This window comes from Urocampus carinirostris, chromosome 12, assembly GCF_059441175.1.
Source record: "Urocampus carinirostris isolate Australia breed hairy pipefish chromosome 12, RoL_Ucar_1.0, whole genome shotgun sequence".
Classification (NCBI taxonomy): domain Eukaryota; kingdom Metazoa; phylum Chordata; class Actinopteri; order Syngnathiformes; family Syngnathidae; genus Urocampus; species Urocampus carinirostris.
In genome coordinates this window covers 39,208,912-39,226,242 of record NC_142360.1, presented here as the reverse complement: position 1 = coordinate 39,226,242, position 17,331 = coordinate 39,208,912, and the positions used below count along the sequence as shown (strand labels likewise).

The window sequence follows — 17,331 nt, the reverse complement described above, 5'->3', positions numbered from 1 at the left end:
TGTTTTTCGCCATTTGCGCTCGTTTGAACTTCCCGAGAGAGCCGAGACGACGGACAAGGCCTCGATATGAGCAGGAAAGCTTCCTTGACTTTCATTTTTTTTTTTTTAGTTTGTTTTTGCAATATTGTGCCGATGCGCTCGTTTGTTGATAATTGTTCTATTTTGTGCAAATAAAAATGTTGGATGATAAATGATAAAAAAAAGCATTTATTATTCAAGGTTTGTTGAATTGAAGGCGCTATGTAAGCAATTAATGAACACCCGAGTGGCTGGTGGACCTATTCTGAAAATAGCGGTGAGTCATTGTGATTTTCAAGGTAATTTTATTTCTAATTGGCATAAAAAAATCATTAATATGTTTAGTGTCTAAATCAGAGTTCTCCAACATGGTCCTCGCTGGCACCAGGGTTCCCCCTATGGACAGTTGAGGTTCTGCGGACCTGATCTGAAAATAGCTCACCAGTGGTGAGTTATTGTGATTTCCAAGGTAATTTGATTTTTAAGTGGCATGAAAAAATTGACATGTTTATCCCTAGGTGTAAATGAGCGAATGAGTTGTCTGTCCCTGTGTGCCCTGTGATTGGCTGGCAACCAGTTCAGGGTGTCCCCTGCCCACTGCCTGATGATTGCTGGGATGGGCTCCAGCACCCCCGCGACCCTACTGAGGATAAGCGGTGTAGCTGATGAGATGAGATGTTAGTGTCTAAATCAGAGTTCTCCAACATGGTCCTCGCTGGCACCAGGGTGCCCCCTATGGACAGTTGGGGTTCTGCGGACCTGATCTGAAAATAGCTCACCAGCGGTGAGTCATTGTGATTTTCAAGGTAATTGGATTTCTAACTGGCATGAAAAATCATTAACATGTTTAGTATCTAAATCGGAGCTCTTCAACGTGGTGCTCGCGGGCACTAGGGTGCCCCCTATGGACAGTTGAGGTGCCTGCGGATGTGTTCTAAAAAATGCTCACCGGCAGTAAGTCATTGTGATTTCCAAGGTAATTGGATTTCTAACTGGCATGAAATAATCATTAATATGTTTAGTGTCTAAATCGGAGCTCTCCTACGTGGTGCTCGCGGGCACTAGGGTGCCCCCTATGGACAGTTGAGGTGCCTGCGGATGTGTTCTAAAAAATGCTCATCAGCCGTGAGTCATTGTGATTTTCAAGGCAATTTGATTTCTAACTGGCATGAAAAAATCAATATGTTTAGTGTCTAAATCGGAGCGTTACGACATGGTGCTCGCGGGCACTAGGGTGCCCCCTATGGACAGTTGAGGTTCTGCGGACCAGATCTGAAAATAGCTCACCAGCAGTGAGTCATTGTGATTTCCAAGGTAATTGGATTTCTAACTGCCATGAAATATTCATTAACATGTTTAGTATCTAAATCGGAGCTCTCCAATGTGGTGCTCGCGGGCACCAGGGTGCCCCCTATGGACAGTTGAGGTGCCTGCAGACGTGTTCTAAAAATAGCTCACCAGCCGTGAGTCATTGTGATTTCCAAGGTAATTTGATTTCTAACTGGCATGAAAAATCATTTAGGTTCAGAGCTTTGGGGGTGCTGAGCACCCAGATCAGGGGTGGGCAAACTACGGCCCGCAAAACAAACGTGGTCAAAATATAAAGATATATATTCTGTATAATTATATTGTACTAGTAATATATTTTTTGCTGCCAACTTTGTCCATATTGTCCCTTTGTGTCTGCAACAAAAATACAAGTGCAAATGAATTGCTTAAAAACGGGGTTTAACTTTCTTTTGTATTCATTCTGATTAGAAAAAAGATACTATAGAAATACTACTACAGTAATACTATGATACAAAAATACTATTACAGAAATATTACAGCAAAAATGCAACTACAGTAATATTTAAAAAAATACCTAAGAAGTACTACAAAGATACAAATATGGAAATACTTCCAAATACTTCTATGAAAATACTACAAAAATACCACTACAGTAACACTACAAAACAAAAATACTGCTCCATAAATATTACGACAGAAATATTGTGACAGAAATACTACATCAATTATACTACTGAAATATTACAAACATTGTACTGTTGAAATAACTACAAAATAAAAGTACAGTAATACTATAAAACGCTACACAAATACTACTAAAATACAACTTAAGTAATTGTACAAAAACACTACAGATATTCTACCATGGTAATACTACCAAAATACGACTGCAGAAATACTACCAAAAGTACTAAAACATTATGACTTCAGAGATACTACAAAATTACGACTACCCTAATACTACAGATATTAGAAACCTGCTGTCCAAAAAAAAACCTGCAGAAATACTATGATAAGGTGCTAGGAATCAAATGGACTGAACCATTTCAAGGCAGTGGAGTATTTCCGACACAGTTAATCACACTCGTTTTTTTTTTTGTTTTACTTTTTTCTTTTTTATCTAGGGTTTTTCATCATATTTTAGTCTATCCTGTCCTTTATTAAGGAAAAGAGTTTAAAAAAAATACTATAATGTAGTGGGTGCTTGAACGGGTTGGCCACGCACATACGGTACTTTGAAAACAGCCAGTCTCTTGGCAAATTAGGCAGAAGCTATTGTTTTAGATTTCTGTGAAAAAATACTCCATTTTCCACTTGTCCTGGAAGCAGCGGCCCTCACAGTCAACTCTCCTTTTTTTTTTTTTTTTTTTTTTTTTTTTTTTTTACGACGCCATGACGCAAATGGGGTGGGCTTATATTCTCAAAGAAGGGCAAGGGGGCCAAAGGGCTAACCACGGGCCGTAACTGCCCCCCGAGACGGACTTCGGACATGTTAGTCTAACCTTTGAATGTTGTGTCGATTCAATCTATTTTCCAAGGAGCTTTGAGGAAAATGCGTGTAAACAGTTCAGAAATCACATGGTTTTCTCAGTACTACTTTGCACGATTGTCTCTTAATAGTCCCTTTGCAGGAGTTGTCATTACCGGGAAAGCCCAGAAGAGGGCAGACATTAAGGTTCCGCTCCAGCAACATGTAATTAGGGTTCGAACATTTGTGGAATGTTGACCCAAGTGAACCGCAAACACGTTGATTGTGGGAAAAAACGGGCCTTCAATTTGGTGCTAAGAAAGCTTCATACTTGATCCAAATCAAGCACGTTAGAGATCGGGGGCCACATGCTCGGAAGAAAAAGATAAAGAAAATAAGAGAGAAAAGAAAATGAGTGCAAGAGAGAGAGGGGGGAGAAAGAGAGTAAAGGAGAGAGAAAAAGACAGAATAAAATATAGACAGAGAAAAAACGGAGAAACAAGAGTGAGAAAGTAAATGAGAAAAAAACGGTGAAAGGGGAAAAAAAAGAGAATATACATTGAAATATAAAGAGTGAGTGAGGGGGATGGTGAAAGAGAGAACAGAGAAAGGGAAGAAAGGGAGACCAGAGAGGGCGATTGAAAGAGAGATAAATAACGAGTGAGAGAAGAGAAAAATGAAAGTGCAAAAGAGAGAAAAACGAGAGATAGAGAGAAAAAAGAGAGTGAAGAAGAAAAAGAGAAGGGAGAGATAGTGAAAGAGAATACCAGGTGCCACTCACATAGCAACTGGAGTTATTACTTTCTCTTTCTTTCGCTCTCTTTGTTTTGTGCTCTATTTTTCTCTTTCTTTTTATTCTCTCATTCTCTTTTTCTCCCTTTCTCTCTCTAGAACTGTCTCTTACCAGCTCAGTAGCCTAGATGGTAGTGTGCCCGCTTTGAGACTGGGAGGTCGCTGGTTCGCGCCTCGGCCGAGACATACCTAATTGGTATAATGGCGGCGCCCTCTGTTGGCTGCGGCTGCATCGACTCGCTACAACGGGTCAGGTGTATCGACATTTCGTTCTGTGTACATTGTTACAAAGAATGACAATACAAAGGATATCATTATTATTATTATTATTATTTCCCTATTTTTTTTCTCACCCCCTTTATCTTTTCTTTCTTTCAAACTGTCTTTCTCCTTTCTTTTTCTCTCTCCTCTATCTTTCTATCTCTCTCTTGTTCTAGCTTTCTTGTTCTCTCTCTTGATCTTTCTCTTCATTTCTCTCTCTCTCTTTCTCTCTTTCTCTTTCTCTTTCTCTCTCTCTTTTAGCCCGACCCCGTGAGAATTTTTTTTTCTACCATGTGGCGCTTGGATAAGTTCGACACCCCTGTGACATTTTTTAAGCCCTAGTTTTTAATATTTGACTACTAGATGCCACTGTATTATCTAACGTGAACGAAAACCAGTGCTAAATAAGCACAGCGTAGCAGAAAGATGCCAGACAAACGCGGAGGCGACTTCTAGGTCGGGATTCCATAATGTAAAAGAAATACAAATTTCTCCACCTATGCATATTCACTAAATGAACATTGGTATAATAGTTTTTTTTTGCCTAGTATTCAAACCAATGTGTTTTACTACTGAATGAAGGTCTTTGTACCACTAGGGGGCACTAGGCTTATATTTTTTAATTGCAACATTAAGTGAAGAAGTAAGTGTAAAGATGAAAAACCAAACAGTATTGGAGGAAAAAAGACAATAAAACACAAAGAGGGTCCAAATAATACTAGGTGCTTTCATTTGTTTTTTTTTAAATACATTTATTGTTTTTTAAACACTCACAGTGAAAGCAAAATAATTTACCTGTTTTAAGCAATTGATATTTAATTTTGTAGTATTTCCGTAGTAGTATTTTATAGTATTTTCATACTTTCAGTTTTGTATTCTTTTTGTAGTATTTCTGTAGAAATTTGTAGTTATTCCGTGGTAGGATATTTCTAGTATATCTGCGCTATCTGACGTCATCAAAGTGCGACCCCCTACCTGGTGTTGCGACCAATTCTGACGCCCGTTTTTTACCCTTTCGTAAAATTTAACAATACGTACATAATCTATTGTTAGTCGTTGTTTTTATTTTTCAGAACTTAGTTTAATTTTGTCCTTTTTTAAGTTTTGCCACAGTTTTCTATGTCTTCCTAAGACCTCCTGATGTGGCGTTCCTGAACGAAGTGGCTATATGATCCGAGTCTTTGAAGAAAAGGTTGAGAGCCGGCTCCCTTCAAAACACACACTCTCTCTCTCTCTCTCGCTCTTGCTCTCTCTCTTTCTGTCTTACTCTTTTTCCCTCTTGTTCTCTCTCCCTATCACTCTCTCTCTCATCCTCCCTCCCTTTCCCTCTCTCACTCTCTCACTTGGTTTTTTTCTCTCTTTGTCTCTCTCTCTCTCCCTCTTTTTTTTCTCTTTCGCCGCAACACCCTCGCTCTTTTTCTTTCTTTCTATTTCTCTTTATCTTTCTCTCACACTCAACCCGTTTTACTCTTTTTCTCTCTTTCTCTCTCTCTCTCTCCCATACCCTCTTTCTCTTTATCTAACACTCTTTCTCTTTCCAGCTCTCACTTTCTGTCTTACTCTTTTTCCCTCTTCTTCTCTCTCTTCCTATCACTCTCTCTCATCCTCCCTCCATTTCTCTCTCCCTCTCTTGCTCTCTCTTTCTGTCTTACTCTTTTTCCCTCTTGTTCTCTCTCCCTATCACGCTCTCTCTCATCCTCCCTCCATTTTTTTCTCTCTCTCTTGCTCTCTCTTTCTGTCTAACTCTTTTTCCCTCTTGTTCTCTCTCTCCCTATCACTCTCTCTCATCCTCCCACCCTTTCCCTCTCTCTCTACCTCTCTCTCTTGGTATTTTTCTCTCTTTGTGTGTCTCTCTCTCCCTCTTTCTTTCTCTTTTGCTGTAACACCCTTGCTCTCGTATTCTTTCTTTCCATTTCTCTTTATATTTCTCTCTCACTCAACCTGTCTTACTCTTTTTCTCTCTCTCTCCCATACCCTCTTTATCCAACACTCTTTCCCTTTCCAGATCTCTCTTTCTGTCTTACTCCTTTTCCCCTCTTGTTCTCTCTCTCCCTATCACTCTCTCTCATCCTCCCTCCATTTTTCTCTCTCTCTCTTGCTCTCTCTTTCTGTCTAACTCTTTTTCCCCTCTTGTTCTCTCTCCCTGTCACTCTCTCTCATCCTCCCTCCCTTTCCTTTTCTCTCTTTGATTCTCTCTCTCCCTCTTTCTTTCTCTTTCGATGTAACACCCTCACTCTCTATTTCTCTTTCTCTCTCTCTCTCTCCCATACCCTCTTCTCTTGATCTAACACTCTCTCTTTCCAGCTCTCTCTTTCTGTCTTACTCTTTTTCCCTCTTGTTCTCTCTCTCCCTATCACTCTCTCTCATCCTCCCTCCATTTCTCTCTCTCTCTCTCTCTCTCTCTCTCTCTCTCTCTCTCTCTCTCTCTTTCTTGCTCTCTCTCTCTCTCACTATCACTTTCTCTCTAAAACAAAAACTAATAATGATAATTTGGTTTCTAAAGTCTCTTTAATTTTGGTAATACTATACAGTAAATCAATAAAAACTTAACAAATCACAAGAGCCGTTAGTGAGTCAAAATGGGCCATCTCCTTTTAGTGAGCCGAGCCGAAAAAGCCGTTCCTCTAAAAAGAGTCGGAATTCCCATCCCCACAACAGGAAACGGGAAAATGGGAGGAGGGAAATCGTGACGTAAAAGTGGGAGGGGCCTAGTGCGCCCGTGTACTGTTTTTCGGAATCTTCGGCTTTCCTCACTATACGGCGTGGACTCAAACATGTCGAGATTGGAGTAAACTATCCCCGATTTGTTTTCATTTTATGAAATACATTTAAGACTTTTTTCTCCCCTTTAGTCAAGCACTAGTGTCGCGTTTCCTCTCGCACAGGTAAAAGCGACACATCACCCCGGAAGAACCCGAAATGCAGGTTGTGTTTTTTCCTCGCGATGAAGCGAAGAAGATCTCAATGGACTTGTTGACAAGTGCTGTTTAAACTCCCTTTTTTTAACGCACCGATGCACCGAAAGTGACTTTGAAACCACGGCCGAACAACATGAAGGGGGTGAAGAGGAAGCTCTACGTGCTTATGGACGTTCTCTGCGTGCTCGTGGGTGAGTTTGGCTGCAAAATTCTTCTAGTTTTTGAGTCGAAAAGTGTGTTATTTTTATTTTTTATTTTTTTTTAACTTTTTATTTCTCACACCAATTTTGACAGAGGTTTGATTCCACCATCTTACATCAACACAAAATATATACACTTGACACACTCATAAATAACAGAAGGAACAACAGAGAAGAAAAAATACTATTAATAGGAAAGAAGAATACATGTTCATACAATCATCCATACAAAAAGAAATAAATATATATATATATATATATATATATATATATATATATATATATAAATAAATAAATAAAAAAAAAAATATACACCAAAAAAAAGTGTTATTTTCGTGCATTATTTTTTTGGTTTGAACAAATTTATTGACACTAAAAACAGTAAAACAATCATGACAATCTCAACAGCAATTAAGCACATTCACAATATTATATTCCAATATTACGTTTTTAACAGCAAACACAAAGTGAGGTTTGAACAGACCTTCTCGAAAATCTTATTAGCAATCAAACATATTCACAATTTCATTATATAACATCTTTGTTAGTGTCAATAGATCCGTCCAGGCCAAAGTCGATTGTCCTCGGTCTGAACAAATCCACCGACACCAACAGCAGCAAAACACAGCCATCAAGCATATTCACAATTTTTTTATATCTGACAATATGACGTGACAATATGACGTTTTAACATTTTTTCCTGACATTTTCAACATCAATTAAACAATTTCAGAGTTATTTTCTTTTAACAGTAGTTAACCAGCGTGTAAAAGGCAATACTATTGTGCAAGGGCATAGCTCTGCCATCCCACCCTCCCAAGCAGCATTATACCAGTCCTCTGTGTGGGTCCTCTCCCTTCTGCGTGGGTCCTCTCCCTTCTGGGTTCCACAACCCAGGCCGTTGCTGCCGTATGTCAGGGTTTTACGCAGGGTTACTTTAACTGGATTACTTTCAATGACTTTTGGATGACTCCAATACCAAACATGCTCATAAAAGACAAAAGAAACTAAATAGGAATAAAACGATGACTCGCAACACGTGGTAAGCTTTATCTCCTGGCTTTGATCTCCGGCAAAACGAACATCAAATGGGACAGAAACGAAATGAAAATAAATCCAAACAGCTTTTTGCCGTTCTATGTATTCCGTTCCTCCCCAAGCCGGCACAAAATGTAGTCATTTTCTTCCTATTTCGTTTCTTTTGTCTTTTATTAGCATATTTGGTATTGGAGTAATCCATAAGTCATTGAAAGTAATCCAGTTAAAGTTACCCTACCCAACCCTGGTTTTACGCTATGGGCGTTTTGCATAGTGCTTTTTTTTAAGACACACAAGAAAAACCCTATTAATCATTCATTAAAGAAGGAAAACTGTGAACTATTTGCACAAAAACAACTGCAATACAATAAAACAGAATTTCATCATGTATCCAAAGATAGAAGGTCGAAATTTAAAAAAAAAAGTGATCTGTTTGACGCAAATGATTTCCATTCTCCTCGCTTGAGTGGACAGAGCAGGAAGTTGGAATGTTTGTTTATGGTCATGCGATACTTCTTTCTTTTTTTCTTGGCGAAGAAATCTTAACCGGGAATGTTCTATTTTCAGCCTACAAACTCAACTTATTGTACAGTATTATATTTGTATTGTGTTATTATGTAGGCGGTAAAGTTAAAAAATGGGAAACTCATACCGGTCGCGCTCCAGGCCCTTGCAAACTGTCGTATTTTCCCTTACAAAATACGAAATAATCTTAGACCATATTTTTTTTTTCAAAAGTGTTTATTTATGTCGTTAGTACAATTTTTTCGTAACAATTGGTATCAGCGTAGCTAAAATATCCATTAATAACACTTTAAATTTAAATTTGTAAATAAAGATATTTTTGGGAGGGAAAAAAAGGAGTTGGCATTATTATTTTGTAAACTAAAACACAATATCAACCGTTGATGCTTGCAGTGTTCCCTCTAAGTTGCACTGCTCGCACATTCTCGGCGCACAAGAAAATCGAGCCAGCTCACAAAAATCAGGGCTCGAAATTGCTAATTAAGAAGCCAATTAAGTCAAAGTTACAGTGCATGAAGGTCAAAATTCATTGGTTCCCCTGACGTTGTGTCCTAAATGCGGTATTTTGAAGTCGAGTCGATGTAGAACGAAGTTGAGTAAAGTTAGTATAGTTTGTTGAGAACCGGCTTCTTCGGCTCGGCTCACTTAAAGGAACCGGCTCTTTCGGGTCCTAAACGGCTCTTCAGGTTGTTGTTGTTGTTTCTTTCATCCCAACATGACCAAATATTATGTAAATTTATGCACAACCCTTACGATACCAACGGTATTACGATAACACTGTATGTGACATCCCACATGCCGACATTTCTTGTGTAAATACCATGTAAATTATAACTATAGCCTTATCCCCCTTGTTTTATAACCTTATCTTCTTTGTTCCTTTATCTTCTTGGCTCATACCTCACTGTGAATGTGTAAAACTGGAGTGTCATGCCCAATTTCGATGTCACAATATGTAAACCCATTTTGTAACAATGACAATAAAGGTACATTCTATTATATTCTAAAATGACTTAAAGGAAGGAGGGAATAGAACAAAAAAGAAAAAAATACCAACATGAAAAAGTAGTGAAAAGCTGAGAAAAAAGAAACAAAAGGAAGAGTAAAAAAGAAGGAAAAATTTTAAAAAAAAGCCAGAAGAAAAGAAAGAAATGTAGGAAAAAAGTAAATAGAAAAAAGTAACAGCTCGGAAAAAATAAACACAAGAAATGACCAAACATCACTTCTGCCGCGGTTGAGGAGTCTTCCGGTGTCGTGCCCAATTTCCAATCCCCTGCAGAATAACCCCCGCCCCCGTGTTCTGGTTTGCCCGCGTCCCTGCGTCCTAGACGCATCATTTTTGTTGGGGACGCATAGTGTCCAAACAACGTGCGTCCCCGGGACGCAAATTTTTTGACACCAAATTGTCATTAAGATTTACCGCCCTCCAAACTTTTCGTCAGGCAGATCCGCCATTGTTGTTTTGGTCTCGCGCCGATCTCGGCAAACGAGATCTCGTTGCTTCGAGATGACGTCATTGTTTTGGTGATTGTTGAGTGAAAAAGAAGTATGCCTCCGAAAAAACAGTTGGTATTAGGTGCAAATCAACAAAAAAATTGGTAATTTCTTCAGTGTCGGTAATAAGACGAAACATAATACAGAAAGTGGTAACAACGGCAATAATTCCGGCACGAAAAAAACGGCATAGAAGTTCTTCAGAAGACCGCGAAGGCAAGGAAAACACGTGTTTTGAAGCGAACGATTCCACGAAAGATAAACAAAAGAATACTCCTAGCAAGAAAAGGACTTTTCTGCCAAAATGGACTCAATTATATTCCTGGTGACGCTATGAGGAGGATGATAATGGAGGCTACATGTTCTGTGATGCGTGCACCCAGCGCGACAAAAAAACGGGATTGCATAAATCATCTCGCAATACAAACTTTCAGAAAAGCACATTGGATCGGCACAACGACGATGAAAACCACAAATTAGCTATGAAAATTCCGTTGCTGCAATTGGACCTTGGGAAGGCATTGCAACTGTGGCGGGACAGCAAACCACCAAGAATACATGAACTGAAAAATCTGAAGTGATTAAAACTGCATGAATAGATAGACTCATATTTCAGCACTATTATTTTGTATAATGTACAATATTTTTGTGAACTGAAAATTCTGAAGTGATAACTGCTTTGTATTACCAATTACGTGTGATGATTAAAACTAAATGAATATATAGATTTCTATTATATATTTGTCGCCGATTTACAATTTCAACCTCGATAAGACTAAATTTTGGGGAGCCATAGATCTCTGTTGGGATGTTTGAGCATGTGACTTTTCAGAGGTAAAATGAACACTGATATCTAGAAATAAAGAAATGAAACACAAATGTATTTTTTTCCTTTTCCGTGTATGCTTGTGAACAGTACAAGTGTTTGACAAGGGCAGGGCCACCTACAAAAACACAAATGAATCACTCCCAGATTTATATAACTTCCCTCACAATGCAAATTGTTGCAAAAATAAAGCTACCGTATTTTCTGCACTACAAGGCGCACCTAAAAGCCTTTATTTTTTTCAAAAGCTGACCATGCGCCTTATAATCCGGTGCGCCTTATGTATGGAAGATATAGGACCAAAAACTATTTTTTCGGGGTGCGCCCTATAACTCGGTGCGCCTTATAGTGCGGAAAATACGGTCAATGTAATAGAACAATAAAAATATCTCACAGTGAGAAAACGCGCTCAAACAAAACTACGAACCGGAAAAGTCTTCTGTGCCCACGAGAGTCGACGGTCAGTATAATTATACGCTACGTCAGGCCACCATTGGACGGTTTCCTCAAACTCGCTTCGGATTATTATGATAGCGGTGTGGAGGAGGATGCCACTGAGACAGGGTTGACCGGATGTGGCGACCGGAAACAAATTCTTGATATTTATGGAACATGAAGCCACTGTATGAGGAACATCAGATCACTGGATACTTCAAAAACGTCATGGCTAAACGGTAGACTTTTATCATCTACAATCTTAAACATTTTCTATTGATCAACAGGGTTGGGTTGGGTTACTTTAACTTGATAACTTTCAGTTACTTTTGGATTACTCCGATACCAAATATGCTCATAAAAGACAAAAGAACCTAAATATGAATAAAATGATGACTCACAACATGTGGTAAGCTTTCTCTCCTGGCTTTGATCTCCGGCAAAACGAACATCAAATGCCACAGAGACAAAATTAAAAGAAATCCAAACAGCTTTTTGCCGTTCCATGTATTCCGTTACTCCCCAAGCCTGCACAAAATGTAGTCATTTTATTCATATTGAGTTTCTTTTGTCTTTTATTAGCATATTTGGTATTGGAGTAATCCAAAAGTAATTGAAAGTAATCAAGTTCAAGTAACCCTACCCAACCCTGCAGACTGCCAAGAAACACGACAATGGCAACAATGTCAAGCACTTCACCCAAAATTCAAGCCTTTTTAAGGATTTCAAGCACCCGTACGAATGCTGTGATGGTTATACCACGTATAGCTTCTAGACAAGGTCAGTTTCCACAAAACCATGCTGACCCGCACCAGACCTCCCTTCCAGACGGCCAGGGTGGGGTAGGGTTGCTTTAACTTGATAACTTTCAGTTACTTTTGGATTACTCCGATACCAAATATGCTAATAAAAGACAAAGGAAACTCAATATGAATAAAATGATGACTCACAACATGTGGTAAGCTTTCTCTCCTGGCTTTGATCTCTGGCAAAACTAACATAAAATGCGACAAACAAAATGAAAAGAATTCCAAACCGCTTTTTGCCTTCCATGTATTCCGTTACTCCCCAAGCCTGCACAAAATTTAGTAATTTTATTCATATTTAGTTTATTTTGTCTTTTATGAGGATATTTGGTATTGGAGTAATCCAAAAGTAATTGAAAGTAATCCAGTTCAAGTAACCCAACCCTCATCTCATTAGCTACACCGCTTATCCTCAGTAGGGTCGCGGGGGTGCTTGAGCCCATCCCAGTAATCATCAGGCAGTGGGCAGGGGACACCCTGAACTGGTTGCCAGCCAATCGCAGGGCACACGGGGACAGACAACTCACTCACTCATTCACACCTAGGGACAATTTGGACCGGCCAATTCACCTGAAATGCATGTTTTTGGAATGTGGGAGGAAACCGGAGTGCCCGGAGGAAACCCACGCAAGCACGGGGAGAACATACAAACTCCGCACAGGAAGTCTGGAGCTGGATTTGAACCCACGCTAACCACTGCGCCGCCGTGCTGCCCCCTACCCAACCCTGTTGATCAATATTTGAAAAATCAAACAATATTAGACCACTCTACAAGCTTGTAAACATCACCTACCTTCCCTAGTGATAGTTTTTCTAATTCTTTGTTTGTCTTTTGAGTCTGCTACGCGTTTATCCTGGAGTGCCACGTCTAATCTCATGGTGAATAATGTACACTACGGTGTAACCCGTGACAATAAAGACGATTCGAAGTTTTTGTAGACGACGCAACGCGAACGTTGCCGGAAAGGAGGCGAGTCAATACGGGTACATAATAAAGGCAGGTGGAAAACGGCCATGTCATATACATGCAATGTATGTTAGAAGTCGATTTATAATAAACTTCAAAGTTCGACGTCCCTGTAGCAGATGGAAATCTTTGCCCAGGGTTACACCGCCTCGTGTTTACGTCGATAGCGAGTCCGCCTCCTCTAAGCTTCCCGCAGGCTTTTGTGTCTCTGTCTAACAGCGCTGAAGTGCTTTATTGTTTTAATAAGCTTATTATATAGAATACAATTGCTATTGTCGGAAGCGCGTTCACGCGAGAGGGGGGCAGTGTTGATTTGAGCTGTGAAAAGTGATGGGTCCCGGGGACTCGCATGCTCCAAAATCTATGGGTCCCAACAGAGATCTATGTGTCCCCAATATTTAGTGTTATCGAGGTTGAAATCGTAAATCGGCGACAAAATATAATAAAAATCTATATATTCATTCAGTTTTAATCATCACACTTAATTGGTAATACAAAGCAGTTATCACTTCAGATTTTTCAGTTCACAAAAATATTGTATATTATACAAAATAATATTGCTGAAATATTAGTTTATATATTCATGCAGTTTTAATCACTTCAGATTTTTCAGTTCATATATTCTTGGTGGTTTGCTGTCCCGCCACAGTTTTAATTAATTTCCATAGCTAATTTGTGGTTTTCATTGCCGTTGTGCCGATCCAACGTGCTTTTCTGAAAGTTCGTATTGCGAAATGATTTATGCAGTCCAGTTTTTTTGTCACGCTGGGTACATGCATCACAGAACATGTAGCCTCCATTATCATCCTCCTCATAGCGTCACCAGGAATATAATTGAGTCCATTTTGGCAGAAAAGTCCTTTTCTTGCCAGGAGTATTCTTTTGTTTATTTTCTTTCGTCAACTCGATGGCTTCAACACGCGTGTTTTCCTTGCCTCCGCGATTTTCCGAAGAATTTCTCCGCCGTTTTTTCGTGCCGGAATTATTGCTGTTGTTATCACTTTCTGCATTATGTTTCGAATAATTACTGGCACTGAAGAAATGACCAATTTTGTGTCGATTTTCACCTAATACTAACTGTCTTGCTCGACTTGAATGAGGTTTATTATAAAAAAAAGTTCAAAAATTTAGGAGCTTGGACGGACGTTCATTGTAGAAAGAAAAAATACATGCAAATATAATCAAGTAGAATAATAATAAAATGTTCTTAATCAAATTATTAATTCATTTTCTGCATTCATTTTTTTGGTAATATATTTTCTCCTTTTATATTATTTAACTTCTCTATACAACATCATCATTCGTAACATAATGCATCAAAGCAAGTGAGCCGTTTGAGAGTCGGCTCTCTTGAATGAGTTGAGCCGAAAAAGCCGGTTCTCTAAAGAGACGGACTTTCACTGCACAACTTGTTTGATTGATTTGCCGTTTCGTGATAGTCGATGTATTCCGTCCGGGTGGTACCCATAATTGACAAATTTTCTTTTTCCGTACAGATTTTCTTGTTCGTGGGCAAACCAGAACACTGATATCTGCATGATTGCGGGAAGGAACACGAAACGTTCTGTACCTAATTTGAAAAAAAGGTCTTTTGTAATCCCTTTAAATGCAAAATCATGTAATGTGCTTTACAAAAGAAATTATTATTATTATATTATTTTTTCCGCCCTCAAAGATAGTCATAAAAATGAGTTAGAGATTATATAGAGTCACTTTGGGTGTTGGCTACCAGAGACAACATCGGGGTTTACCTCTCCCAGGGTTTGTTTGTCACATAATCGTCACAGTAGTAGAGAATACATACACACCCACATTCCAAAGGATGAGGCATGGAGTTGCACATGTTAGTGCTGAAAAACTCTTTTTATCGAAAACATATATAGTGGAACCTGGGTTCTCGACCATAATCCGTTCCAGAACCCCGTTGGAAAACCGATTTGTTCGATCACCGAAATCATTTTTCCCATTAAAAATAATGTACCGTATTTTCCGCACTATAGGGCGCACCGGGTTATAGGGCGCACCCCCAAAAAATAGTTTTTGGTCCGATATCTTCCATAGATAAGGCGCACCGGATTATAAGGCGCTACAATGGGAACAGTCAGATGATTCAGTCCAACTGATTACCCCCTTAACATTCCCAAAGCTTGCAAAGAAGCAAATACGTGTCGTAGACACGTGCGGATGCGGTGTCCGTACGATGTCACTCAAATGCATCATTTCAAATATCATTCGGAAGGTTCAAGTCTTGGGATTCAAGAAATGCCAACCATTCCTTAGTTTCTATTTTCTTTTTCGCTCGCAACTTTACTGTGCATATGACAATAAACAATTGGAATTGAGTTGGATTCACTCAACTCATCAACCGTGAGTAGTAAATCCAGGAGTGTCAAATATTTACAAATACAGACTAATGAAACATGTTTCTTTATGGCGTAGTTTAGCAAGCTTGCTATTCAGTCATCTTTTTCGGCCAATCGCAGGGTTTGTTTCGGCCCTCTAGCCTATCCGAGGCTCCGAATAACTTCAGCCAATAGCGATCGATTCAAATGATGATTGACACATTGGTTAGCCAATGAAACGCCGGTATATAAATCCCAGCATACACCGCGGACTACTCCACGTTCGGGGGAAAATCGAGTCGGCGGCTGTTGCGTAAATTGCGAGACCTTGCGATTTAATATTGAGCCATATATAAGGCGCACTGTATTATAAGGCGCATGGTCAGCTTTTTAAAAAAATTAAGACTTTTAGGTGCGCCTTATAGTGCGGAAAATACGGTAAATCGTTTGAATCTGTTCCAACACCCTGAATGTTTACCTTGAATGTTTAACGTAAACATGAAGCTAACCCAGGCTAATCGTACGTTCGCGTTATCGTAATCTTCCGTACGAAAGATTACGCTAACATGAACGTGTAAAATTTTTAAAAAAAAGGATAAAGAAAAGAATTATGCATAGGATTTCTTACCTTTGTGGTGGTCAGCAGAAGGCGCTCGCACACCTCCTTCATATTTTGCTATTATGTCTTTCTTAAATGCAATAGTTGTACGCACTACTTTTCTTTTTTCACCTGTAGCAACTTTGCCGCTTGCACTGACTTTCTTCGGAGGCATAATTAGGGGCTAAAAAACCCGTACGCATTACCGGCGTTCGAACTCTGATTTTTTCACCGAACAGCGATGCAAGAATTTCTCCAAATTTTGGGTCGGACTCCGATTTGTTCGAACTGAGAAGCGTTCGAAAACCCAGGTTCCACTGTATATGTTTTCCCTCTGGTGTTTCTCGACCCACCGCCGTTAAAATACAAATATTTCCAGGTTTAATCCTCGTTTTACTGCCGCTTTCCATGAGGGATGGAACATCCAAAGTTCTTAGGGAATGGTCTGGCGGGAACAGTTTTTCCCCGGGAGAGTAGCATCATGGAAAATGAACTCACGTATGTTCCTCTGGGGCCCAAATTCGTTTTTTTATGCTCATGATGGTGCGTGCTTGTTTTTACAAAATGCAAAATGATTCTCGGGTTATATAAAATAGGGTACTAAAAACTAGGGGTGACATTTTGCACATCATCTCAAATTTGACATTTGGGAAAAAACACTGGACCGTGTGTACAGTAAGATCAAACATCTAGTTGGATCCGGCCATCTCTGTCTGTCCCTCACCCCCTTCCGGAGGAAAACAAAGCCTATGCAACAAGGACAGTACAAACATCTTCTTTGTACTTTTATCTCTTTGTTTTCCCTATCCTCACTGTATAACGTGGACCTGGAGTGCCACGTCCAATTTCGTTGTCACAATGACAATAAAGGTATATTCTATTCTATTCTATCCCAAATGTCTTGGCACATAGCATACTCGCCCATGTCATTAATGATGGTGTTCTCATCATGTTTTGGGTTGGGCTATGTCGTTTGTTGTTATGCAGTCGTTACCGTCTTGGATTGCTGTCTTAAAGTTCTTTATTTGGTCTGAATATGGGACTTGTTTGTGAGTACATAAAGATCAGGCATCTCCTCACACAGTGGTTTGCAGATATTCCCCAAAAATATCCAAAGAACGAGAGGTTGACGGATTATCCCCTTCATTTAAGTCAGGGTGTCCATTTTTTTCGAAAGCAGGACAGATTTGGTAAGCTGAAAATGTGTGAGGGCAGACTATTCAGTTCGACCTGCTGATCAAATAGATACTTTTTTCATCCCAGTAGGGAAATTCACACTTCCAGCAGTATCCTTGTGTTGATTATTAACAGATGAACAGGATGGCCTCGGGGTGCTGTGTTGTAGTTTAGCCA

The 17,331-nt window shown here is 39.4% G+C and overlaps 1 protein-coding gene across 1 annotated transcript in view; it reads left to right on the top strand.

The window, feature by feature from the left end:
* The first annotated feature begins 6,538 nt into the window (after positions 1-6,538).
* The window catches only part of plpp2b (phospholipid phosphatase 2b), a 51,103-nt gene continuing 40,310 nt past the window's right edge, over positions 6,539-17,331 (top strand). The window contains exon 1 of the mRNA XM_088350176.1: positions 6,539-6,938. Within this exon, the coding sequence (XP_088206302.1) occupies positions 6,881-6,938 (58 nt within the window). The 5' untranslated portion in view covers positions 6,539-6,880. The remainder of the gene's footprint in view (positions 6,939-17,331) is intronic.